Below are 25,964 nucleotides of genomic sequence, written 5' to 3'. Positions count from 1 at the left end.
CTGCTGTAAATTAGACATGCAGACACAGTTATTACATTAGAGGGATCTGCCATGCAGAATACTAACAGGAGGAGGAGGGGAACACACAACAAACCGCTCATACAAACATAAACACACACATACACGTACACAAGAAAGAGGGTATGGAAGAATCATAGACTGACGGGAGTGAAAATGAAGCTGCAGCACAGAGAATAGGGGCCCCCAGCTCTTTGTTCCCTGCTGCATTTCATTATCTGAAACGCCAGCCAACACACACGACACACACACACAACGCACCTCCCCCTTCCCTAAAGCTGTCTGCCTCCACTCCATGCACACAGCACAAAAAGAGGAAAATAGAGATACTGCGTCAGTGCCATTCACTGGCATCTGAACTCACTCATGACAAACATGTCTGCATGGTCATCCTGAGCAGATCAGCCCTTCCAGAAGCTGCTCTCCGTTGAACACTTCCACTCAACCTGCACTGGCAAAAAGCACTTCCCCATAAATTCTATGTTAAGCAGAACAATAGGAGATAAGGACTTGATTAAAGCAAGTATTGATACCCTGTCTTCGGTAGCTTGTCTCCATTTAGTTCATTTGAAGGTTTTTTTTCCCTGGCAGTCCACCTCCTTCTGTTTGTGTGTGTGTCCTCTGGTTCCCCCTACCTCCCTCACCCCTCTCTGTCCCTCGGTTTTCCCACGGTGATCGATAGCTCATTACAATCATTGACTGCGGCTCATCAGCACCTGTTAAGGTCTAGAGAGACAGAGAGAAGGTGCATGAGCATCTGACAGTGTGTGTTATATGATGCTAGCCTATTGATATGTTTGGCATTTGAATACTTATTTTCTGCATTCATTGTTGCGGGTGTCTAGTTTGTCGTCGCTTTATGGTCCGTGCTCTTGGAGAACATCTTATTATGCAACTCACGTGGGTACCATGGTTTGTTGCTATGGTGATTGCCAAGGGAGCCAGAGTATTATAGGTGTTTATCCGAGACAGGAGCAAGGCTACTCACCGTCTATCAGGGCGAGCTTGAATTTACCACACAGTTTGGACCACACATAAAGAGCAACACAGTGACAAAGGGTCAAAGACAAAATACAGCACACAGCACAGTGGATGTGATTTAGTGTATATATTATTCAGTATTCATATTCCAGCAAGAAAAACCTTGTTCAAACACTGAGTTGTTGGTTTAATGCGTCACTGCAGGGTTTGTTTTTGGAGACAAGGCTGTGAGCAGGAAGAACCAAACAGGGAGACTCTGGGACACCGTTACCTACTACAGATCATGGTTAAAGGCGGAGAAATGTGTTAAAAATACAAAATAAAAGAGATAATAGTGAGACCTCAAGAAGTCCCCCATGGATTTATACACAGTAGGTGGTCTAAGAAAAGAGGAGAATTGGCGTAAGAGTGTCAAGTTTAGAGGAAAGGGGATATACATAGAGTGATTACAATGGAGGACTCAAAAGAGAACAAGTCTCTCAGCCCATGCATAAATTACACACGTCATTTACATATTCATTATGTTTTGTGTACTAATGAGAGTATTTGCTTAATGGCTCCTCCACCACCACTGGCAGCTTTTGTTTGACACAAGATATTTTAAAGAGGAGGAAAAAGAAACAAAGGTCATTTTAGAAAAAGTGGGGCGAGGTCAATGGTACGCAGGTAATTTTAGTAATAATCGGATCAATTGTATGGATGTATAGTATGTTTGTGAACAAGCACAACCTGCATAAGGCGCTTAGAGATGTTATAAAAAAAACAGCACACATGATGGGGGTTGGTAAAAGTTAATTAAAACAACACAAGCTTTATCCAAACTCAGGGCTCTCTTCGTCTTTCTCCTCTTGTCTCGGTGGAATAAGTAACTGCTGCGGTAATTATCGGCAGGGCAGTAACTCTGAGAATTCCTTCAGGTGCCAAAGAAGTCTTCCAAATTACAACAAAGATCGGCAATTTGCGGCGCACATTTAAGAAATGAAAAGTTGTATATCTGTCACTTAGCTAATTGCTAATGCAGCACTTTATACACACAGCAAGTAAATGATTCAGAAAGTAAATGAATGAGATGAGAAGAGAAGAGAGAGGGATGGAAATGTAGAGACAGGGGGAAGGGCAACGGTGGGATGAGCTACAAATGAGAGCGATGGCGGTGGCAGGTTGGCACAGTGCCATCCAGTCAGGGCTAGAGCGGGGGCGGGCATGGGCACGGGCGAAGGGGTGAGGACAATAAGAATAGAAGAGGAAGAGAAACAGACCTCCATACTGCTACCATGGTGCCACCTTGGCACAGACACAATGGGGCGAAACGAACAGCAGCGCGGGCAGAGAAAAGGAAGATATGGAAGATACCAGAGGACAGCAGAGCATAGAAGTGAGCAAGATGCCAGAAGACACATGATGACTCAGATGTAGCTGGATGAAGGGAAGCATGGAAGGAGAAAAATGGACGATACTTTGAACCCATAAACTGTAACTTGGTGATGACCGTTGAGCATACAAAGAAAAACGTTGGTGGAATATCCTATATTCCTTTAATTTTTCTAATTTTCTTTCGCTCTATGCCAGCCACAGCGTGCCAGCCATCGGGCACCATGCCAGGCTGCAGTCGTGGCATACCCGGAGCGATGAAAACGGTTGGCGGAGAACTGTCTTAGTCAAAGACAAGGGGACTCACCTCTGAGGATTTGCTGCTAATCGCCGTTTGTTTGCTTGGACAAAGCCAAGAAGAGGTGCCCAGGCAACGGTTGCCAGCGATTCTGTGATGGCATTTCTTTCATGGGCGGCAAGGGCACGAGGAGAAAGATGGCACGCTGCCAAGCCAACATTACACACACATTGGCAAACTCAAACTCCATACGGTGAGCAGGACATTTCGGATGCCTAAATGTTTTGGCAATGGCATCGCCTCAAGGGAGAGACCAGAAACAGAGATGGCACCATGCCAAACGCAAACAGAGATGCATTCACGGGCGCCACCAGAAGCTGTATAAAAGCGTAGTAAATGCAGACAATAAATAGCTGCAGACTGTTTGAACAAGAGCCAAATTTAACTATAGTAGGAGTATTGGACCAAAAACCTTTCCTCGATGCCAACCCTGCTCAATGCCCATTGCTGCACTGGAAGGAAGCTGCTGACCATTACAAAGACCTGCAAGGGATCATACCATTCCAATATGAAGAGAAAGAAGACGAAGAATGTGGAAGACAAGAAATAATGAGCAAAATGAATAAAGGATATTGAAGAAGGAAAAAAAAAGGAATTTTGTGCTTAACGAAGAACAGTGGGAGTGGGTGGACAAGGATGATGAAGAGCCTCTTTCCTGCACATGCACACCTGGGATATTCTTAAAGGGATATCCCCTCCGACTGCTGTGTGTGTTAAAGGGAGGGATGTGTTGGCATCATCTCCAGGGTGTCAAGCTGTGTTTCTCTATTGCCAGTCAGGGAGGGTGCTGCAGTCGTCGGGGCGGGCAACTGTCTGGGCATCTCATCTGCAGCTAATTAACAGCCACACACTAATTCTAACAGCCGATCATAATTAGCGATTTAATCGCTCGTCAACGCTTTACTCCCCCCTTAAATTGCGCCTCCTATTTGGACACGTGCGGATAAGCTAAGGAACGCCGGATCCCCCTCCCCTTCTCCTCGTCCTTCTTTCCTTCATCCTTGGCTCCAGACTCCAGTGGGATCTTAATTAAGCCTGGGCTTCATTATGCAAATGGAGTACAATAAACGACAGCAGAGGTGGAGCTGTATCCAGACTGAAACGGAACGGTGGGAGGGGAGCAAAAGAGGTGGAAAAAGAAGAGATGTGGAAGGTTACCAAAATCGTCTGTATGATGTTACCGCATTACAATATTTGCACGTTGTTGTGACATGCACGTTGTCGGCGTACCACGGATCACATGTGGCGGGAGAACCGACATCTTTCGCTCTGATGCTCTATCTCTGTTGCCATTGGAAAAACTTCTCTGTAATAACACTGGATACGCGGAATCTCACAAAGCAAATTCATAAGGGAGCGGTGACAATGAACCCCTTAATATCACCAGTTGGCCGTTGTCGTGGATACGAAGAAAGATGGTATCGATAGGAAGAGAGAAAGGAGGCAGACAGAAACACTGACAGTGGCAGCAGCATGGCAGCTAATGTCATCTCAGTTTAATCATCGCATGGGATCATGGGGTTCATGAAAATTCATTTGCATATCATTAAATGGAGAGAGGTTATTTGGTGCAGGCAGCCAAAATGGGATTGGATGTAGCAAGAAAAAAAAAAAAAGGCAAATGGTGGGGCTCGTTATTAAACAGCAATGTTTTATAGTCCGCCAGCCAATTCATTTAATTTGGGCGTAATTAAAATGTGTCAGACTCAATCAATCATTCCAACAGGGATACTATCAATGCTTCAGTCTGAAAAAAGAATAATCAGTGAATATGCGGTCGGACATTTTCCAATAACAGTTTAAGTGCTTTAGTCTACTGTGAGCTTGACCCAGCCACTCTTTTTTTTACTAATTTATCTGAAGAAGTGTGTCAAAACATTCTTTGTGACTTCTCTGTATTTTGTCAAGACATGTCTACCTCTGACAGGTGGGGATGCCACCTCGTGTTAGTCAATAAGAGAATCTTTTTGACCTCAGTAGTAAGCTGTCAATGGTGTGTATGTATGTGCATGCATATGTGCATTTCATATTTGCATAAGTGATGTAATTAGACCGCCCTTTCACATGCAGATCAGTTTGACAACATGGCAATCACTTCAACACACACACGGCCATACGCACGCGTACACACGCGACAGCACACGCTTACTGCCGTGACCACCCCCATATCATGGGGAGTCTGTTGTCTGTGAGCAGAGAGTGTAAAGATTAACATAATCCAGCTAATAAGTGTGAGTAATATTCACACAGTGACGCGTGGCGTAGACACTGTCCTGCTGATGCGTATTTGTATCTCATTATAGATGTAAAGTACTGAAAAGGGGCCTATGAGGGGGGATGCGATGTGGATGGGGGATGGTGAGGGGTCACAAAAAAAGAAAAAGCCTGAATGTGGAGACACCCAAGAATGACAATAAACAGTATAATTTTTTTTATGAAGTTATTCTATCCACCTTTTCTACTGGTTTAGAGTGCAGATATAATATAAAGACAGATTTCAAAGAGTACCTCATATCTGGGATGCTGTTGAGTGGCATAGGAAGTCTTTCTAATGTTTCCACAAAACCTTAAAGACAATTTCATTCATTTTTCTGCTCGTTTACAGCACTAAGAAGGTACCGAGTGTCAGTTTTTGCAGCAGAATGTAGGAATTATAAATAGAGTGTATTTGCACTTGCAGGCTAGCTCTGCTACATGATTGATTAGGATGGTGTGACGACCATTAAAAAGTCATTTAAAAGATGGATAGGGACCACATTTCCAAATAAAAACCACTTTATACCTGATGAAGTGCTGAACAAACTCTCCTTCAAAGACATTTACTGATTACTCTTTGTGTGTGTGTGTGTGTGTGTGTGTGTGTGTGTGTGTGTGTGTGTGTGTGTGTGTGTGTGTGTGAGAGAGAGAGTGATTGTAATGTGGGAAGCACCTATGTACTGTGTGTAGCTCTGCATCAGCTGTAGAAGACACAGCAACAATCTTCAGGACAGAGTCGAGCAGTGGGATTTTAAAAACTAAAATTCGATCAAAATTTTGTTTTGATTATAAGAAGCAGCATGATTTTCATTTGGACATAGATGGAATCTATCTGCGCACACAACATCACAAACAGACGAACACAAGCACAACTGATTGAAATGTATCTGATAGTAAAGCATCACTTCGACTGAAGCCTTATCCAAAGAACCAGAGCTGTGTCTAAATGTGTGAATGTATTTGAGCTCTGTCTCTTTAACTCGGGGCTCCACCACAGCAGCATGCTTTGGGATTCATGCATAAACATGAGCTGGCCTTTCAGCTCTCTCCTCACATAACCAATCTAAATCTAAATGAGCCCCCACTACTGATACACCAGCAGGCAATGACATTACACCCCCCCCCAGCCCCAGCCCAATCCCCTACTCTACTCTTCTACCCCCAGCGACACATATACACCAGCAGGCAATAATTTCACGCCATCCTTCAAAGCCCCCCCAAGCCCCCTCCTCTGCACACACTCGTACCCCTTTTTGCCGCAACCCCACCAGCTGCACAGTACTCATTTGATTAAGAGGGGGAGGACAGGGAGAAGGAGAAATGGTTGGGGATCACTTTATCAGGATGACTTTCTAAGATGGCTATCATCAGCGACGAAGCTATCTCAAGTCCTCTTCTGTGTTTACTTTGCAGTTGTTTTCCTCATGTATCTGTTTGTCTATTCCTTGCAACCCAAAGCCGAACTGTTTCCTCTGTTGTCGCATTCATGTAGTTCAACAAATCTATTGCTGCGAGAGAAAAAGGAGCTGAGACCAGTTTTGTGCTTGAGACTCAACGACGCATTCTTGTTTTGTAGTTTTCCCTCTCTAGTGAGGTGTCTGATCAACCACTGGAAAGTTTTACACAAAAGAAAACAAAATAAAATCTGCTCTACCAACCTATGCTGTGGTCTTTGAAATGTTGCATATGAAAATTTCCGTGCTTTAAATGTGCTGTCGTGTGCAATTTTACTCCCCTCTCTCTTAGAGTCGTAAAACACATTATCATCAGCAGCAGCAGAAGCAGCAGTGTAATTCATCCAAGGTCGTTAATATTCATCATATCATTTAGTTACAAAGGAAACTCATCTGGCTGAATGTCACAGATGTAATTAATGAAGTGACCCCAGAGGTCATGGCTCCATTCACCAAACGCCTTCCACACACTGCTGTGTCACACACACAAACACACACACACATGGTTGGACATCAAAAGCCTTCCAGCCAGACACACAACATACAACCTGAAATATGAAACACACATAACAGGCAGACACCCTCGCATACCACAACATTCACAAAATGGCTTCTCTTGGTAAGACCAGGGATGAGACCAGAGCATGCACCAAAGCAGACTTTATTTAGCTCAGTGGAGTATGGGAAGGGGAAGGAAGAGAAACACACACCAGTAAGGGAGAACTTGGGCAGGGTGAGTATAGAGACGCACTAAACCACTGGAGCAGGACATAAGGACAGGTGCACATCACAGGTATCTTTTTGGTCATCACTATGGCAACAACATATCCAGAAAAAATTAAAAGAATAGTTTTACCTACATTAAGGATAACAGAGTCCCTTCACCATAGAGGACCCCAATATGTACATCGTACAGTCAATAAGATCAAGAGAATATGACAAATTAAATAATCAGTATACAAAAAACTGCCTTTGTGGTATTTGGAGTGCACATTTCTGTACAGAAGAAAGCTCATTGGTATTGTCGTAAACATTGGTTAGTTTAAGAACAAAACATGACAGAGTATAAGTCAGTCCACATCCTTTGGAAAGTTGGTTGTGATGTCAGTCTGAGACGGGTTCAGCAAAGCTGTTTTCGACGGGCAAATGGCTAGAGACTAGAGACATTGCAACACAGAAAGCCTGACACCATACCAGTGGAAGATTTGGGGCTGAACTCCTTCAAATAGCTATGCAGTATATCCATAAGTATTGAGAAATGAATGCCCCAAGCAGGTTTCTCTAAAACTGAAGCTTGAAAAAATATTTCTGGTATTACGAAAGCCATTTTTATCTTCTGAGTCGGGGTAATTATTAGGATACTGAAAAACAAACCTGATGGAATTGAGCCCCACATATCCATTTGTTTACAACGGCATAACATAGGAGCAGTTTATCAACAGCATCACAGGTATCATTACAGTTTGTAGTCATTAAAGCCTAGTGGTAAAGCGATCAGAGCATGCATCTTTCTACAGTATCATTAGAAACTACAGTACATTAGCAGCAAACTGGACATCCTTAAGGGCTGAAGTTCAACACTAAAAAAAAAAATAAACTGTAACATTTCTCAAGAGAAATAAAACTCTTTAACCGCTATATTACAGACTGCCATGGCTCTAGTTTGGGGTTTTGGTTACAGTCTCCAGTGTGCTTATGAGAGGCAGAAAACAGTAGCTTAGATATAGGGACTCCTTCCTTCTTTAAAAACAGCAATACATCGTCAAGTAAACAGTAGCGCTTATTTTTGTAGGTCATATGGTTAAAGTATTATCACGTCTTTGGATTTTTGTCTTAAAGCATTAATTATTGTTTAGCTATTATTGTTATATTATCATTATTACAGTTAGAATAAGGACTGGTTGCAAATGAACACAGAAAGAAAAGTAGAGAGCAAACGAGGAAAGTCGGTAAGGTAGGAGAAAGAGGGAAAAATAAATTAAGTGTACAAAAATAACATCAATAACATCCGAAGTTTTTCTCAGATTTGCGCAGTAGCATCCCATCTGTAAGTGGAAAAGGGAGCTTTGTCTCAATCATCCAATGAAGTCTTGAGTCAACCATACAAAAGCTAAATACTGTACATTTACCCCTCACACTATTAAACACTTTAGTTTCAATAAGGTTTTTGTCACAATCTATTACTCAGTGGTGAAAAGCTCAGATCTTTGAACTACAGATGTTTTTGTAGATATCTTTTAATACTTAGTCTTAGGTTAAACCATGCCTCCTCTGTTTTAAAAACAGAAAATTACAGTAATAAGACCACAATTTAAGCAGAGCCATGTTGAGCTGTTGACCTGAGCATAGAAAGCTTTACATTAATCAAATAACATTGGTCAGCCATTGGTATATTTAAATAGAACGGAAAGGCAGTAAGTCTCCTTGCCTGAACATATCAAAGCTGTCATAATCTTTTCATAATCATGACACTATTATATCGAAGCAAGACAGTTTATCTCAGTCCATAAGATTTATATTAAGAAACTATTACTAAACACACACAATGTAAATTTGAGTTTGGTTAAAGTTTTCATATACAGTATAATGGTTGAGTGCTATAAAAAATAGTTTGCCCCGTTTAGGACAAACTGGCCTTTTCGTTCTGTGCTATTTGGGCGGTTATCCACTAAAGGAACATAGAAGGTGTACATGTACAACAGAAGACTCATCATTGGCTTGTGGGGGGGTGAAGCTGCATCCTGGCACCGTATCAGTCTTTTGGTACTCGGCTTCATTTTGCCAGCTGCAGATTTCACCCATTCACCGTACAGACGTCAGCTCTGCAGTTTGTTATTGAAAACAAACGTGTTGAAACTAAATCCACAGACATGAAAAATTTTGGTTACGAGCTTTGGAATCTGAGTCAGTCTTTACAAAAGCTCTTTGCGAATACCTCCATCTCCTTCAAGGATATTTTTCAGTTTTTCTTTTTTTTTTTCATCATCATCTTTCACTGTTAACTGCTTTGTTTTTCTTCAAGTTTTTCTTTTGGAGTTCTCTATTTACACTAAAATCTCTTTGACAATTTCTTTTCCAGCCTCTTACAGACTGGCACTACATGCTACACAGCTAGTCATCTAGCACTGTCTGGTGGAGGGCCCAATGTGAGTCTGACATGCAGACTGAGAGGTAGACTGCAGGTCTAGCTGGGCAGTGAGGTCACATACTTGGAGAATGCTCTTTGGCCTCTGTGGCATCTGGTTGTTTTTTTTTTTTTTATCAAGATGGTGTTTGGTTGTAGTAAGGTGTCTTGACGTAATAGGGAGAGGAGCTCTTTTCAACGTGAAAGGACAGACCGGGAAAGAGTTTAAGAACAATATGAAAAGAGGAAAGCTGTGGTAAAGAGAACTTGGTTTGGTCTCTCTCCTATTTTCAGTTGAGAGAGTTTCTCTTTGGGCCGCTGTGGCTCGGCATCTTTGGGGTGTTCAGGTTACAGGTTTGGCAGCAAAGTGGACAAGGTATAGGTTTCGAGATCAACAGCAGGCGCAGGAGGGGTCTTGGAGACAATGTAGTAGAAAGAAGCGAAGCAGCCGTAGTCTGCCTCTTTAAGCTCGGTCTCTCTCCCCTGCTCCTGCTGACAGCTCGGCCTGCTCCCTCTCTGCAGAGTCGGAGCTCAGGCTCCTGGCCCTCTTCTCCTTAGCTCTGGCATTCTGGAACCACACCTAAATAAATAAAAAAAAATGTATGAATAAACTAGCTATCATCCTTAAAATAATTATTCTGAAACAGAACTTTTTAATCTTTAACAAATGCAAAGAAAATTGTATTTCATCATTTATTCATATTTGACCTGCACAACTCGGTGAGGCAGTCCCAACTCCTGGCCCAGTGTCTCACACTCATGCCGGTTGGGGGTACGGTGGCTCCTGTAGAAGTCTCTGAGCTGGAGTACCTGGAAGTGGCTCATCTGTGTCCTTTGGCGCTGCTGCTGATGTTGGTGCTGTTGCAGACTTTGTGTCTCACCCCAATCTGAGCTTGGACCCCCAGAGCCTTCAGGACTAGGAGACCCTTGGTCAGCCATACTGGAACCCTCCTCACATGGGTACTCCTCGTCGTCTTCCTCATAGTCATCATCCTCCTCTGGGTTGTTCAGATCAGTGGTTGAAGACAAAGGTGGCTTCATACTCATCTCTTTGTTAATGATGACAAAGCCATGGTTTGGAGTGAAGTTGGAGGAGATGGATGGGCCTGGTCTGTCCATGACAGATGACATAGCCATCCCAATCTGCCCATTAGAGCCATTACTCATCGATAAGTTGTAGCCTGCTCTTTCAGCCTCTGCCCAGTGGCGTGACCGCATATGGGCATCAAGAGCACTCTTTACCTTGAAGAGAGCCCTGCAGAATGGGCAGCGCAAGTGGTTTAAACCCAAGCTGAAACTGGATCCTGGCCCCATTGACCGGAACTGTCCTTTTCTCTCTCTGGCTCGTGTATTCTGAAACCAGACCTGTAAAGAAAAGACCAGCATGGTTTAAAATCGAGTTACATAATATTAAGTATTTTTTGTTGCCTTTCTTTCTGTCCCTCTCTCCCAAAATGAATTCACACATAATCAAACATCCATAAAATACCTGAACTACACGTCTTGTTAGGCCCACATCACGTGCAATGCCTTCCAGGACTCCTCTGGTCGGGTTAGAGTCCATACTGTAGCGCTGATACAACACTTCAAGCTGTTCTGGGGTGATGGTGGTTCTCTGACGCTTATCCCTGCGGTGGTCTTCCTCAATCTCTCTACTGCTCCTTTGGCCTTCAAAACTAGTCTCTGACATAAGATTTGAACTCTGCTTCATGGGTGTCAGGGAACTTTGAGAAAGGCTGGTGTGGGTGTTACTCGAGTGATCAGCGAGTGTGTTCTTCATTTGTATGCTGTTTAGGTGTGACATCATGGAATGTGTGGGATTGGGGTGCATCTGGGACATAGCGCCTGAAAGCATTTGGCTGGCCATCAGGCTGTGGTTGGGGTGGAGCATCATGTAAGGCATGGTTCGGTCTGTGAAGCCAGAGTGGAGAAATTGGACCTGGGACTGAGCTGCCAGGAGGTGCCTGGTCTGATGCTCCTGCCACAGTTGGAATGAGGGCAAGGACACTGGGCAGAGACTGCACTGAAACTGAGCCTGGGTTTGGGGTTGGAGTGGGGTTTTTTGCTGGGTGTCAGTAGATAGGCAAGAGGTGGCATCAGGCAGCCGAATGTGGCTCGTGTCAGACTCTGAAGCAGCAGGGAGGCTGGGTGAAGTATCAACATGCTTTTCAACCGCTGCTTCAGATGGAGGGCTGCATGTATGCCCGTGACTGGAATGAGCTGTGGATGCGATGGCCGGTACCGTCTTCTGTGAAGAGGAGGAGGAGCGAGGCTGTAGTCTTTCTGGAGTACTTTCTGGTTGCAGATTGGGCTCTAGTTGTGAAGAGGACCCGGTTTTCATGGCCTGAACAATTTCCTTACGTTGGATGTCCCCATCTGAAATTTCATTTTTAATTTTGACAAGAGCTATGCTCTTGTTAGCTTGTGAAGATAATGTTTTATCTTCTTGTTTCTTAATACCTGTAACAAGGGTTGGTTCACCATTGGCTGTTAGATGCTCACGTTCCATGCAGTGAGAGGAAGAATCAAGGACAGGTGAGTCAGGGTTGGTGTAGTATTCATAAGTCAGATCCATGGAGTTTTCATTCTGAGATTCACCTTGTGCTTCATCCCCACAGCTGTTGTCATCATCATCATCATCGTTCTTGTAGCAGCCATTTCTCTGACTATGAATGTTGTCAAGTTGGTTCTTCCCCTCTAATTCATCGCCTGTTCCCAGGTCTTGAGTTTTACGGGCTCTCTGTCTTGCATTTTGGAACCACACAACGATAACTCTGTTAGGGAGAGACAACAAAGCAGATAAGCTGTCATATTCTTCCTCTCTGGGATAAGGAGTCGCCTCAAACACCCCCTGCAGGGTCTCCAGCTGTTGTTCCGTGAAGCGGGTTCGGGAAGACCGTCGGCCCCTATGGGACTCTCTTCTCAGGAGATCTGTTGTCTGGGGCTGTGGGGAGGAATGGGCTGGAAGGGTTGGGGACTGTGGACATGGGGAAAGTGACAGAGGCTGGATTTGTGCTACTTCTCTGGACTCCTCCAGGACTATGGTTGGCGGGTTATTAAAATTGTAAGGGGAATCCTTGTCTCGCTGGCGCTCTTTAAATAGGGTATTCCGAAACCAGTGTTTGATAACTTTATTAGGCAACCCAGACAGTTCACACATCTTGTTCATCTCTTCGTCACTGGGAAGGCTGTTAATATCAAAGTGTTTCCTCAGGACAGTCAGTTGCTCCTCGGAGATTCGGGTTCGGGTTCTTTTACCCTGTTGCTCAGGTATTGTTGGGCTGACTTGGGGTTGCTGTCCTGTTTGAATTGGGCTGTGTTGGGATGGTTGACCCAGCAGTGCAGAATTTAAGGGTGAAGGTTGACCTTGCAAAGCTGGGCTGAGCTGGAGTTGCTGAACAAGCGAAGGAGGGCTGAGCTGCGGCTGTTGCAGTGCTGTGTTGAGTTGAGATTGGTAGAGTTTTGCCAACTCAGGGTTCAAACTTGAGTCTAACCAAGGTTGGGGCTGGAGACCAACAGACTGCATAACCACCGAAGGGAGGAGAGATAGGTCCATGGGAAAAGGAATGTGGGGTAGAGGAAGCTGAGGTAAAGACAGTTGGGGTACAGGAAGCTGGGGCAAAGATAGAGGAAGCATGGGTATTTTCGGTAAGGTAAGAGGTATGGCGTTAGCGTTGGATGTGGTTTGAGAAGTAGCTGTAGCAGCTGTGCTTGGGATGGGTGCCTCTTGTTGTGGAAACTCTTGAGATTGAGAAATAAATGGAGAAGAAGGTTTGGGGGCAGTTGTTGTTAGGTCTGTAGCAAGAGTACACGTTTTGGTTGTGGTATCTGAAAATGATGGGACAGGTGAGGGTGGGAGGTTTTTAACTTGAGGGATAACTGGTTCCAGTTCTGGTTCAGATTCTGAGGACGGGACCGGGGTGGTAGCTGAATTGTCCCCAGATTTAGGTTGTGTGATCGGGTACATCTGGTCATACTGCTGCCTGTATTCTCTGGAAAATTTCTCCAGTGCAGGAGTAGGGAACAGTTTTCTATGAATATACTCCCGGTGACTTTTCAAAATCAAGGGATCTGAAAAAAACTTGCCACAGTCTCTACACTTTTCTCCCCTTCCACAACAACCGTTCTCTTTGTTTACAGATTCCTCATCTTTCTTTTTTTTGTCATGTGGCGAACTTTCTATTGCTCCATCGCCCTCTACTCCTTTGTTATCTTCGTTACAGCCTTCCAGCTTTACATCCTGTAGTCCACTTAACTCAACTCTTTCTTCTTCTGAGCATACCTTCATCTTGTTGATATCAGAACAATCGTGTTTATCTGGCATTATATGGGTTGGTATCTGCTGTGGGTGTCTTTGTCTACTTTGTATGTATTGCAGTGCCAACTCATAGCCATAACTCTGCAGCAGGGCTCTAACAGGCTCGCCATTCACAGCTGCATAGGGCACTCTGGGAGGAGGACACTGCAATCCAAGAAGAGTAAATGAAGAGGAATCCATTTCCTCTTTCTGACACTTATTTTTAAAAGTAGGAACAGACATTTCTTCTTTTTCTTCTTCAAGATTAGAATTACTGTGTCTTTTTTCTGACTGGTTGTTGGCGGATCCACTGCAGCCAGCTACAACATTGGCTTCAAACTGCACACAATCCTTTGGTTGGCTAAAAGCTGAGTTTGAACGTTGTCTCTGGGTTTGTTTGTCATCATTTTGAGGTTGGGGCTCCCTTTTAACTTCCACCTTAACTTGTTCTTTGGGGATGGAGTTGGCACATAGTAACTGACTAAGGTCTAGGCTCTTAACGGTTAACTCTGGGTTATTATGCATGTCTCCTGACAAATAAAAGGGCATAAGAAGTTGCTGCTGCAAAGAGAGCAAGTTGTCTGGTGTCAGGGAGAAGGGTTGTTTAAGGAGATTCTCTGTCCCTAAGGGAAAATGCTGCATCAATTGGGACTGGAGCAGAGCCGTGTGTTGTTGTAACTGAGCTTGGGCCTGTGCCTGAGCCTGGGCTAACTGCTGCTGTTGTATTAGCATTAACTGGTTTCTTGATGCTATAAGTTCTGCGACTCTACTTTTAGCCTGCCTGCTGTCAGTTGGGATAGAGAGAGTTGGCTGCGCCTCAGTTGTTAAGCCAGGGCCTAACAGTAAAGAGGTTGAAGAGCTTACTACATCTGGCCTCTTGGTGAACAGCAAACCCTTTGATATTTCTTCTCTGTTGGTAGCAGCCTGAGTAGCAGTGGTGGGGACTGACACTGGAGCAGCTACACTAGATGCTGGGTTCTGTGGAGCGCAGTTCTGGGCAGCACGAGCTCGAGTCTGATGAAGAACAGAGCGAAGATGAATATCCAGTGTGGAGCTCTGGCTATAGCCCACTCCACACAATCGGCAGCGGTAGGGCCTAGGATCTGGGCCACGAGGAGCCTCTGGGACAGCAACACCTGTGCCAGAGTCCTGGAGGGCCCGTCTGGCCCGGTGGAGATGGGACACAGAGTTATAGTGGACCAGAAGAATGGTTTTCTGGGTAAAAGATTCAGAGCATATTGTGCATTTATAGGGCCTGGTTGGATCCAGATAGCGGTCCATTGTGGGGTTGGAGCTCTTTTTGAAAAATGAGCTGGAAGTAGGTTCTGGTATGATCTCCTCATGTGGCCCTTTCTCTGGCTCAGTTAAATCTTCCTCATCTCCATCAACTTCACCGATTAGGTCCTTCTCTTTAAATTGTACTTCTTTTTGTTCTTCCTGTCCCACCATGCCTAGGGCTTCTTCTTCCTCTATGTCTTCATCCTCACCCTCTCCTGCTTCTTGACCCACTTGAGGTGATAAACTAAAATCTTGTTGAACTGAACTTTTACTTTGCTCCATGTATTGAGACGTGTGAGGCGGCAAGAGTGTATTCGGTCCCTGTGTGTAGTCCAGCTGTGAGTGTGTGTTCTGCATGTGTCTCTGCAAGGCCTCTTGACTGCGGCATCGTCGAGAGCAGAGGGGGCACTCTGTTGCCGCCCTCATGGCATGGTACTGCCAGTGCAGCTTGAGCTTTTCTTGAGTGGGGAACGCCAAGCTGCACCTGCTGCAACGGAAACGGTAACCATGGCGATCAGAAAGAGGAGGGGGGTCGCCAGTCGGGGAGGAGGGGGGGGTCTGATTTGGGGACTGAGGAGCCAGTCTGCCACTGGAAGGGTGAGTGGTGTTGTCTTCTAAGGGTGGGGTGAGTAGAGCTGTGACATCTTTGGGTGCGGCTACATCTCCCTCAGTGTTCTCTACTGAAATGCCTGCAAAATGGTAATAGTGATAGTACATTTTAAATCACATTAGGCCAAAAAAACAATGTGTTTTAAAGAAATTACAGTGACATTGTTTGGAACGTATGTCTTTTTTTAATGGTGCATTTTAAACCAACCTTGGTTTTTCTGTGAATTAACTGAGGCACTGGAATCAGCAGTATGGGAACAATTTGCATTGGTATTCTTGGTGTCTTTATTTTTCTGAGTATCATCCGTCTGTGGTTCTGTCTGCAGCTGAGGCTGTGGTTGTTCCATGGATAGTGTGACCTGCAAGGGAAATAAAGGGAGTTATTGCCAGTTATAATTAGTGCTGTTTTACCAATTCAGACTGAGCAAAATATGGGATATTACCATATTTTCTCAATCCTATATTATGAATAAAACATTTAATTGTACAGAAAAACCGCAAGCAAATATCCAGACGTATAAACATGAGTTTCTGCACACCCTGTCCTAATATCATAAAACATTAAAGTGTGAATCTGTGAGTGTATCGTTACATCTTGCACCTGCCTGCGCAGCAGTATAGACATCGAGGCACATCAATTTAGTAATAAGTGTATATGGTGAGATATGTGGGTCTGCCCTTCAGCTCCGTCCAACATGCCCCAAGGGTTTAATAAAACTTTACTGAGCTGAATAATGAATTTATTTAAAATCATTCTTCATACAGAAAAGCTCCATCTCCACAGCTTCGAGCAGTGAGAGCAAATACCATATCTATGCGAACAGCTAGCTACCCTTAGGAAAGGACAGACAGCAAAGATGAGATTTACATGACAAGAGTTTTCTCTGCGTAACAGCTTCATAAGAGAGAAAGAGAAGAACAACCACACACACGCACACACACACAACCACACACACACACACACACACACACACACACACACACACACACAGCAGAGAAAACTGAAGGTCAGGCTTAATCTAGAGAGCGTAATTGGAAAGCAAGGTACATAATGGCCATCATCACCTCAGTCTGAATTAATGAACCTCAATTACTATCAGAGAGAGTGAAGGAGGGGTTGGAGGGGAGTGAGGGAGGACGATGGTGGGGGTGGCAGAGGGGTTAGGGGTATAGAATATGAGAAAGAGAGAGAGCATGGAGAGCGAGGAAGAAGGTATGGGGCAGTGAACAAAAAAAATGCTTCGAAGAGAGAGAGTGAGTGAGGGAGGGGGTAACGCATAAGAAATTGAGAGAGAGCTTGGGAGAGGCAGAAAGGGAGGGGCAGGGACAGAGATTTCTGAATAGGAATGATAGGAGTAGCTGGAGGGGGAGGAAGGGACAGCAGAGGGGAGAAAGGGTGAAAAGCAGTCAGTCAAGTGGAGGCGAAGAGCACAAGAGACAAAGGCCACTTAGCATACGGGCCAGGGAGATGGAGGATGGTGATGTGGATAGATGACCAGTCTTTGTTAGTTGGAGAGACACAGTAAAAAGCATGGGGGCCCCTTTTTAGCTTGACTGCACTTCTGGTAATAGAGGGCTACTTAAACATGCATTATAGAAAGACTGGCTTTTCCCTCACTCACTCATTCAAACCCCTCTCTCTTCCACTCTAAAACACGCGCATACACATACACACAAAATGCACGGCTGCATCAAAGATGATAGCGGGGAGCTACTTAAACATGCATTAAAAAAGCGGTGCCTTTCTCTCTGGTGCCTTCTTAATGGAATTGTCTCCCTACATTTCACTCTCCCCCTTCCCCCATCGCTTTGCCTTCTCGTTTTCTTTTGCTTCCTGACAAGCGCAAATACAACAAATACACACTTGCATACACTTACTGTGCTGATGAGCTTGTCAACACAATCCTGTGCCACACTGTGCACATGTGTGAGATGCTGTCGAAGGTGTGCGTGTGGGACTTCAACCTGGCACAAAGGGCACTGGACAGTCTTAAAGAGAGAGAAAGGAGTGAAGTGTAAAAAATTGTTATAAAGTGTGGAATTAGAAGGCTGAAAAAGTGCACAGCTGTGAATGGGTTTGTGGGATACAGTAGAACTGTATTTATTGTGTCTGTTGTACATCAACAAGGTCATACTTAAATTATTAAAATGTGTGTCAGCTGCTCACCTGCTGGTTCGGATTTTGCTGGTGTATTCTGGGACGTTTGGTTGAGATAGAGTTTTCTGTTTCCTCGCATTCAGAGGATGGACGCTTCACTGATGGAAATGACTCCCTCTTTTCTTTTTCCTCCTCCATAATTTCTTCTTCAAGTAAACAATTGTATGACCATGTAAATAGATTGATATTTACTATGTATGTAATATGTTATCATGCTATCATTTTAATTAACTATGAATAAACGTACCTGTCTCGTCAGAAATCCCCAAGTTACAAGTGTCTTTGGTTGTGTCCAAAGGACCAGTGGTGGTCTCACTGGAAGTTTCCATATCCTCACTGAGCTCTCCTATGGGACATGAAAAATAATTATGTTACACAAACATTGTGCTTCATACAATATGTTCTCACAAACAATCAGGCTAATTGTAGTTTATAATATCCTCTTGATAGCATCCTTCCAAAAGACCAATGTCTTTAAGCCTCACTATTCGTTTTGCTTGCCTCCATACACTATTGATCAAGTATTGATTCTCCATTAGATTCTCCTCAGAGGTGGAGTAGAGGTAATATGGACTTACAACACATCAGTTCACCTCGATAAGTCTTAATCTGCACGTAAACAAATCACAGGATGCACTTAATTTACAACTGAAGGGTTGAACAACTAATTTTCGATGTTGTGCCAACAGTCCATACATTTCAGACGATGTAAATTCAGTGTTTCATCTTAAATAGACTGGTGACTTGCCTTTACTGCCCCTGCCCCATCCTTATCCAGGGGATTTGTATTGGTCCATTGATTAGCAGGTGCTAGTTAGCTGTTGTCAGGAGTTATTGGGGGTATAACAAGGATGTGTATCGACAAATCAATTTACTTGATCAATATCGCAGCAACAGCCATTACTCATTTTCTCACTCTTTTCATCTTAATCCCCTATCTGCTCGATGACGTCAGCTAGCACACGCAACATGAAATTAAATACGGCCCCATGGTTCATAAGCTCATACCTGTGACACCATCAGGGCTTTTCCTGATGGTAAAAATTGCTGCCAGCTCCTCTCCACCCATTGGCTGCAGCTGTAGTAGCCCTTCCCTCTGCTGATGGGTTGGGGTTTGACTGTGTTTCAGTACTTGTAGTTTAGAAGAGGAGGAGTGGTTGCATAAGAGACAGTGGAACAGCCACGATCCCCCATCAACCTCACCATCATACTGCTGCAGGAACTAAAAAGAATGAGGCAGAAAGGAGAGAAAGAAAATGATTATGGTTGACAACAGTAGATAAATCGCGTCCCATCATCATGAATTGCTGAATAGATTTATGATTGAAATGTTGCTTGCATGATGTAAGAAAGGTGTTCCTAATGAGAGTGTACTGACTCGGTAAACCCGGACGCTGGCCTCGTGGTGGGAACTGAGGGAATGTCCTCGCAGCTTGTCCAAACTGCTGGTCACGTAGTCACACAGGTTGCACCTCAGCTGGACGGGGTTGCCCTTAGCAATAAGGGCAGCCCCCTCCTGACCCCTGACCCCACCCTCCTGGAGGTGAGCGGCAAGCTGGTACCGGGTGCGGTGTCTGTCAGTCTGGCAATGCAAGGAGAAGTTAGCCCTCAGCTGGGTGGTGTAGCCGCACAGCCTGCAGTGGCAGCCGCCAGCGACCAGGGAGCACCACTCAGACTGGGGCAGAGAGCGAGGGGCGTTCAGGTGCTGCTCCACAGACTCTAAGCTGTCGGACGAAAAGCAGGAGCAGACAAGGCATTGAAACACGCCCCCCTGGGAGAGGGGTTCAGTGGGAGACAGAGACAGAGCTGGGGGGGGAGAAGGGGAGGGGGAGGGAGAAGGAGTCAGTGTAGACCCAAGGGTGACTGGCTGATCTGCGACTTGATGACTGGTCAGCCGCATGTTCAAGGAGAGCTCCGCACCTATAAAACAGAGGGATTCACCGTAAGAATTTGCACATAAAAAAATTGTTCTTGGATCACAGCGAGGGCTGCATTACTTACCTGCGTTTTGTAAGTGTTTCAGCTGCGGGGCAAGACTCCTACAGTGAGACAGGTAGTAGCCTCTCTGGAGCCGTAACATGTTATGCGTGTGTTTCTCGCTGGTGGTGTGTATGCGCAGGTTGCGGGCAATGCTGGTCTCGTAGTCGCACACATCACATCGCCACCGCTTACCATGAGAGTGAGTATGTGGAGGTGGTGTGAGCTTAGTGGGCTGGGTAGTAGGTGTGGGAGTAGTAAGCGGGGGCTTATATGCGGGCTCATCGACTGCGTTACTGTCGGAGGAGCTGCTGTTGCTTGTGGTAATGTGAGAAGTGTGGACGTGACCATTCGAGTGTCCTCCATTTTGAACGTTATTAAGGTGTTTATCTGACTGCATGTGGATGCTGAGGTTGCCTTTCGATGAGGTAGCATAGTCACACACCTCGCAGCGGTAGGGCTTGTAGCCACAGGCATAGGTTTCGCCACGGGCCAAGCGAGGATGGGGTTTTCCCGAACTGCAATATCCACACACACCTCGTGTTGCACCGCCACACACACACTTTCCTCCGGAGGCAGCACACACACACTGGCCTCCTGTCTCCGGATGTTTCTCTTTCATGTGGACTTGCAATGTATGTTGGGACTTATAGTGCCAGTTACACTTGGGGCATTTTAGGGTCTTGCAGGAGTTGCGTGAGTGCATTATGGTCATGTGACTGGTCAGTGAATTAGGAGAGAGGTCTTGGTTGAGGTTTTTAAGGACAGCTTCTTTCTGTTCTTCTTCTTTGTCTCTCTCGTCATCCACCTCCGTGTCTAGCTGGCTGTCATTTGGTTCTGGAGCTTTGGCACCATCTCCATTGGAAATGGAAGTGTGAGGAACCCCTGCCGGTCCATCATCCTCAGCAGGTGTACTGGCAGGCTCTGTACCTGCCAGTGGAAAAGCCAGAGTAGACTGCTGGGATTTAAAGCTCTGAGGAAACTCAGAAATCCAGGCCTGATCTCCCTTAATGTCTTTTACCTCCGTCTCGCTCAGCAGGGCAGAAAAGGAGGACGGACGAGTGAAGTGCTTTGGAGAGGTGGAAAGAAAAGGGGAGGGATTTGGAGAGGTGGAAGGAGTGGGGGAGGGCTTTGGAGAGGCGGCTATTTTGCTGTCGAGTGTGCCATTGGCCTTTGCAGTTTTGGAAGAAGAGCTGTGCTGGCTCGGTTGAGGTAATAAAGAACATTTGGATTTGGTTTGGCTTTGGTTTGAGATGGCCTCCTCCTCTTCCTTCTCCTCCTCTCCCCCTCTGCTGCTAAGGGCTGCTGGGAGGCCCCCTGTAACTGACGCCTCTCCTACACCTACATGCACCTCCCCTTCTTCCTTCCTTTGCCCTGACAAATATCCCTCCGCGAAGTCTTCCTTCATGCCCTGCTTTTGACACGCTCCAGTCTCCTGTGAAGGCCGGCCTTCTTCTTTCTGCTCACCTCCCTGGGTCTCTTCTCTAGCCTGGGACCCCTCTGCGCCCTCCTCCTCCTGCTGAGGCAGGGTCAGGGGCTCTTTGGCAGGGGCCATGGCTGAGGTATGAGAAGATGACCCCTGCTCCGGAATGACCACTAGGGTCAGGAGAGGAAGAGATAAAGCCTGGGGACTGAGGTCAGCATCTCTCTCCTCTCCTCCCCCTCCATCCCCTCCGCCTCCCTCACCGCTGTCCATACCAGAGGCTACAGCTGCCAGGCATTACTACCCCACCTGTGTTTCAGATACAGGGAAAGAGAGGAGACAGACAGAGACAAGAAAAGTGAAGGGAAAAAAAGGAGAAGAGTCATGTAAATAATATTGCATAACAGTAGAGGAGAAAACATTGATTACAGTCCCTGGACAGCATCTGTTCAATACTGACTTCACAGTGCGCTATACAGAGGCTGGTTACTCAGGGGTTAGCGTGAGCCCTTAATGGGAAAATCAATAGCATGAGCGCTAAACTAGGTAGAGGAATGCGGGTAAAGGCTACGCAGGAGGTCTATAATATTTCTCAGGGGATGGGATTAAATAAAGAACTGAATGCTTCTGCGCTAAAGGGCTTCCACTAAATTGCCACACTTTGATACACTGGGTTTAAAAACGGTTCTTTTATCTGCTTTTATCTGTCCTTTGGTGTGCATTGGTACAGAGATATTAGGAGAGGAAACTGGAGCTCGGTTTAGCACGAGCCATTTTATAACACGCTGTGCAAACACGGGGTGGCCACAGTACAATAAACACCTGTGTAATCTAATTGTGTCCAACTGCAACAATTACTTGTTTGAGGCTTATAACATTTTTGTTGAGATTTCAGGTTATTAAAATCTGTAGTAATTTCTGAAACAATAGTTAGTTTTGTTGCAGTTTAGTGTATTATTTATCTCCTCTCCTTGTATGTGTATAAAATGGTATACACTTCCTGTAAATCCCATTGCTGGCCCACTGTAAACACACCCATATAACAATGAAGCAATTATGTACATTAAAATGAATCCCTTTTTGTTGTAAACTGAAATGTTATGTATAATGCATTTATAGCCAATAATGGTGTTTAAAAGATAAACATTTTCAAGCAATGTTTAAATTAATCTTTATTTCAGACTGCATTTCCTTGTCTTTTGAAATAATCTAGTCTTAATAAAACTGGCAAATGGCTGTGATATTTGTCATACATGAATTACCATAAAAATTCAAGTCAATAATTAGAATTTCCCAAGATTGATCAATGACGTTTCACAAATAATCTTTATCACCAGCAGCATTGTCCATCAAGACAGTCACTTTTTAAAATAAAAATGTAATTGAGCCTCTCTTCCTCTGTTTTTAACTGACAGATGGATGCCAGATGAGACAGATACATCTCTCTTACTCAGTGTGTGTCCCACAATCTCATTACTAACCTTTTTTAATCAAGGAGAGACCTTAATGTACCCTTTCACCTTCTACTTCAACCAACCAACCCCCTCTTCCTTCTGCTGTTTAAATACCGTCTCTCTCCTGTCGCCAGCGCCTCTCCCTGCACCTTAAAGATATATGGCTCATATCGGCACTCTGATAGTGCTTTAATGTACTGTGTTTATGTCACAGGCCACAGACCCTTGCCCACTGCAGCTGTCCACTGTCCCGCTGGATAGTGCTGAGGGGCTGAGCCTGACTGCCAGCAGCTGAGAAGAGTCTCTAATCTGATAAAGATTTTCATTTACACTGCAATCAATAACCTGGGTCTATCGGCAATGTAACTATTTATACAAACATTCCTGGCTCTCTATCGATCACAAGTGCGGGAAACCATCATTTAACAACGTGTGGTTGTGTGTGTGTGTGTGTGTGTGTGTGTGTGTGTGTGTGTGTGTAGGCGTGTGTGTGTATGTGTGTGTGTAGGCGTGTGTGTGTGTGTGTGTAGGCTACATCTATGCGTGTGTTAATGTGAGTAAATCCTGTTGTCTACTGCAAACTGATTCTGATAGTGTCATTTAAGCACAGGCAAAAAAAACATCTGAAATTTGACATACATTTACTGAAAATATGAATGTACATTATGTGTTGGTTATTAGGTGTGAATACAACAGAATTTGCAAAAAAGGATGCTCAAATATTTAACAAATAATGTGTCCCCCGAATCTCAGGCTTCTCTCTCTATGTGTGTGTGTGTGTGTGTGTGTGTGTGTGTGTGTGTGTGTGTGTGTGTGTGTGTGTGTGTGTGTGTGTGTGTGTGTGTTAAAAATAGAGAGAAAGGAGAGAAAGGGGTGAGAGGAGGTGAGAGAAAGACCTTAATAGAGTTGTGTGGCTGTACTTTATGAAAATGCACATTTGTATTGTCTTTATGGACCTGGACAAATACGGTTGGACATACCAAACACTGTTTTGAACGCAACTGCTGTGCGTGAGGACTCCGCACAGCCTACACCAGAACCAAGGTAATAGCACTGAGCTGTAGTTAGCATTATTCTGGGTGCTTACAAACGGGGCTGTTGGGGACTACCGGACGGGCAGCGACTAGAAGTTCACTCCCCGTCTCTGTCTGTGTTGTCACCGACCAACACTCAGCCTCCAGACTACTTCAGCCTTTGTTTACAGTGGACCGCACCGTTCCACACTCCGATTCCGCTAAAGCAAGAGTGGTCGCGTTCAGTACCCAGTAACAGGTGACTCAATGCACAAGCAAATCAACAAAAGCTCGATTTGTGCGATTTCCAGGCTGCACTAACGAAACAGCCCTTCCTCTCCACCGCTACCGGTGTGACTTCCTCTCGTCCCTTTAATATCGTAAACAAATGGCAGACTTACATTTGTGCAGCGGCTCTGGTACAAAGCTCCGTACGCTGAATGTGTAGTAGTCCAGAAAACAATCGTATAGAGCCCACTCATTCCTTATGAATGATCCTCTGCGTTTTTACGGAGCCAGGAGGAAAAAAGGGGAGAGGGAGAGAGAGCAGCGGGGTCCAAGTTGTTACCAAACAACAGTGTAATTAAAGCTACATATAGGCTGTAGTAAACACAAGATGGGGGACGGAGGGGTTTGTGCGAGCTCCAGAGGTAGAATGAGTTCTGATCACTGTGGGGGAAAAACACTTGGCTCTTTATTCCTGCTAATTAGTTTCCTTCAAAAAATGGCTGAGATTACGCCTAGTGCGCATGTGCGTAATTGCGCAGACACCGCTAATTAGCCCGTTTGGATCAATAGGATTCCGCGAGAGAGAGGGAGGGAGGAGGGAGGGGGAGAGGCTACAGGGGACGCATTGAGAGGACAGGGAGGAGAAGACAATATTAAAAAAGTACGATAAATTTCAGCTAAAAGGTTGAATTTTTATTGCGAAAAGAATGTTGTCGTTGAAAGATTTCAGTTATATATTTTAGATGGATGTTATGACAAATCCCGGCTGATGTGAACAAATATGTAAATTAGAAAGAAAACAATATCGCAAAAAAAGAAATCTATAGATGCCTAAATAAAATATGCTTGAATACCAAGAAGGCGAACAATAATGTAAATATTCAAACAAAAAAAGACAATGGGATTTTATAAGAGCAATGTGACGCCGGAAGATCTACCACAAAATGCGTCACAATCACCGTGATTTACTATTGAGAACAAAAACACATTGCAGGGCCCTTGAGGATTTTTCTAGGAATATTATATAGACATTTTGTTTGTGTTAAAGCAGACGTTAGACGCTCAAATGTACGCATTATGTTCCAGACCGAAATTGCATTATTTTCATTAAATATTAAAATATCTGTTTGTCAGCCCACCTGCTTTGGAAAAGTTGTAACATGAAATTCATGACATTGAAAGGTTTCTGGATTGACAGATACTCACATTTGAACAAATAATTCAAAATATATGCTGAAGACAAAAAGGAAAAAGGTCTCGTCTAAAAATGCTGCAATATGAAATGAGAAATTGCACCCTTAAACAGTTTTTGGACCGAGGCTGCAGGTGGGTTGCGGGCAATTGTTTGCTGGTTAATTTTCTCTGTTTGGATAACATTAAAATACCTAAGCCTAAATTGATGTGTCCACTTCTGTGTTTGTCATCACATAAGACCTTTGGGTTTTTTTGTCTGCTCCGGCCGTCCCATCCTCGCCACTCGGGTCTATTGTTATGATAATACTATTGTGAATTTCTCGCTGGACGTGCAATCTGTCGATCGTCCATATTTAAGAAGGAGAAAACTGCATGTATTTGTAAGATCAAATACTATATGTTATACTTAATTAGGTCTTGATTGTCACAGCTCACGTAGTCTTAATTTTTAGAATCGTATTAATACAAATGTAGAAAAGTGTGAAAGGCTACGATGTTACAGAGAAAGTCCATATGGAAATAAATATGGGGATATTATTGTATTAGCTACCACAGAATATAAAAATACTATCGTATTAACTGCAGTCAGGTTACAGCTCGCTGTTGCGTGAAACAACCGTACAAGGCCATTTCGGAATAGTATATGAATATTAATGCTATTTCGTTGTCTTGGTTTTGAGAGCACTGATATTTTGGTTTGTCTTGTTTTGGTCTGGTCATTTTCTTGCATCCGTACAACTATAAAGAATCGATGCATTTGGCCAAATGGTTTGGTCTACGTGTGAAGAACATTCAGTGATTATTTTACTGTTTGAAAACCTTTGAAGTGAT

General features: G+C 44.4%; 2 protein-coding genes across 6 annotated transcripts in view; one reads left to right on the top strand and one right to left on the bottom strand.

The window, feature by feature from the left end:
• gtf3c6 (general transcription factor IIIC, polypeptide 6, alpha) overlaps nucleotides 1-25,964 on the top strand; it is a 33,862-nt gene that overhangs the window by 1,891 nt on the left and 6,007 nt on the right. The window contains exon 1 of one of the 4 annotated variants that reach the window (XM_068602333.1): nucleotides 23,563-23,742. The exons of the other annotated variants lie outside the window; for them this stretch is intronic. The gene's annotated coding sequence lies outside the window, so the exon portion shown is untranslated. Of the gene's footprint in view, nucleotides 1-23,562; nucleotides 23,743-25,964 lie in introns of those variants that run through there. 4 annotated transcript variants of the gene reach the window in all.
• Nucleotides 7,043-24,402, bottom strand: LOC137803648 (zinc finger homeobox protein 3-like). 2 transcript variants are annotated; one of them, XM_068602324.1, is made up of 11 exons: nucleotides 24,113-24,402; nucleotides 19,846-21,553; nucleotides 19,223-19,764; nucleotides 18,853-19,066; nucleotides 18,092-18,190; nucleotides 17,854-17,990; nucleotides 17,565-17,675; nucleotides 15,895-16,045; nucleotides 10,992-15,766; nucleotides 10,211-10,867; nucleotides 7,043-10,082 (listed from the first exon to the last, which is right to left on the bottom strand). In XM_068602324.1, exons 2-11 carry the CDS (start codon nucleotides 21,515-21,517, stop codon nucleotides 9,966-9,968), a joined length of 8,475 nt encoding a protein of 2,824 aa, XP_068458425.1. In that variant the 5' UTR covers nucleotides 21,518-21,553; nucleotides 24,113-24,402; the 3' UTR covers nucleotides 7,043-9,965. The 2 variants fall into 2 exon arrangements, with proteins under 2 accessions (XP_068458425.1, XP_068458427.1); XM_068602326.1 differs by having other exon boundaries at nucleotides 17,854-17,987.

This window comes from Clinocottus analis, unplaced genomic scaffold, assembly GCF_023055335.1.
Source record: "Clinocottus analis isolate CAN_PGR_092001 unplaced genomic scaffold, fCliAna1.0.p SCAF_6, whole genome shotgun sequence".
Classification (NCBI taxonomy): Eukaryota; Metazoa; Chordata; class Actinopteri; order Perciformes; family Cottidae; genus Clinocottus; species Clinocottus analis.
Note: the sequence above shows the minus strand (reverse complement) of the source record. Positions and strands in the feature narration are given on the sequence as shown.

Bases quoted from the DNA above. Each gene is read 5' to 3' on its own strand.
- LOC137803648 (XM_068602324.1), bottom strand. From the start codon at position 21,517: ATGGACAGCGGTGAGGGAGGCGGAGGGGATGGAGGGGGAGGAGAGGAG. The intron at 17,991-18,091 runs GTACGTTTATTC...GTTTACTTGAAG, and splicing joins GGGGATTTCTGACGAGACAG to AAGAAATTATGGAGGAGGAA. The intron at 15,767-15,894 runs GTTGGTTTAAAA...ACCATTTTGCAG, and splicing joins TAATTCACAGAAAAACCAAG to GCATTTCAGTAGAGAACACT.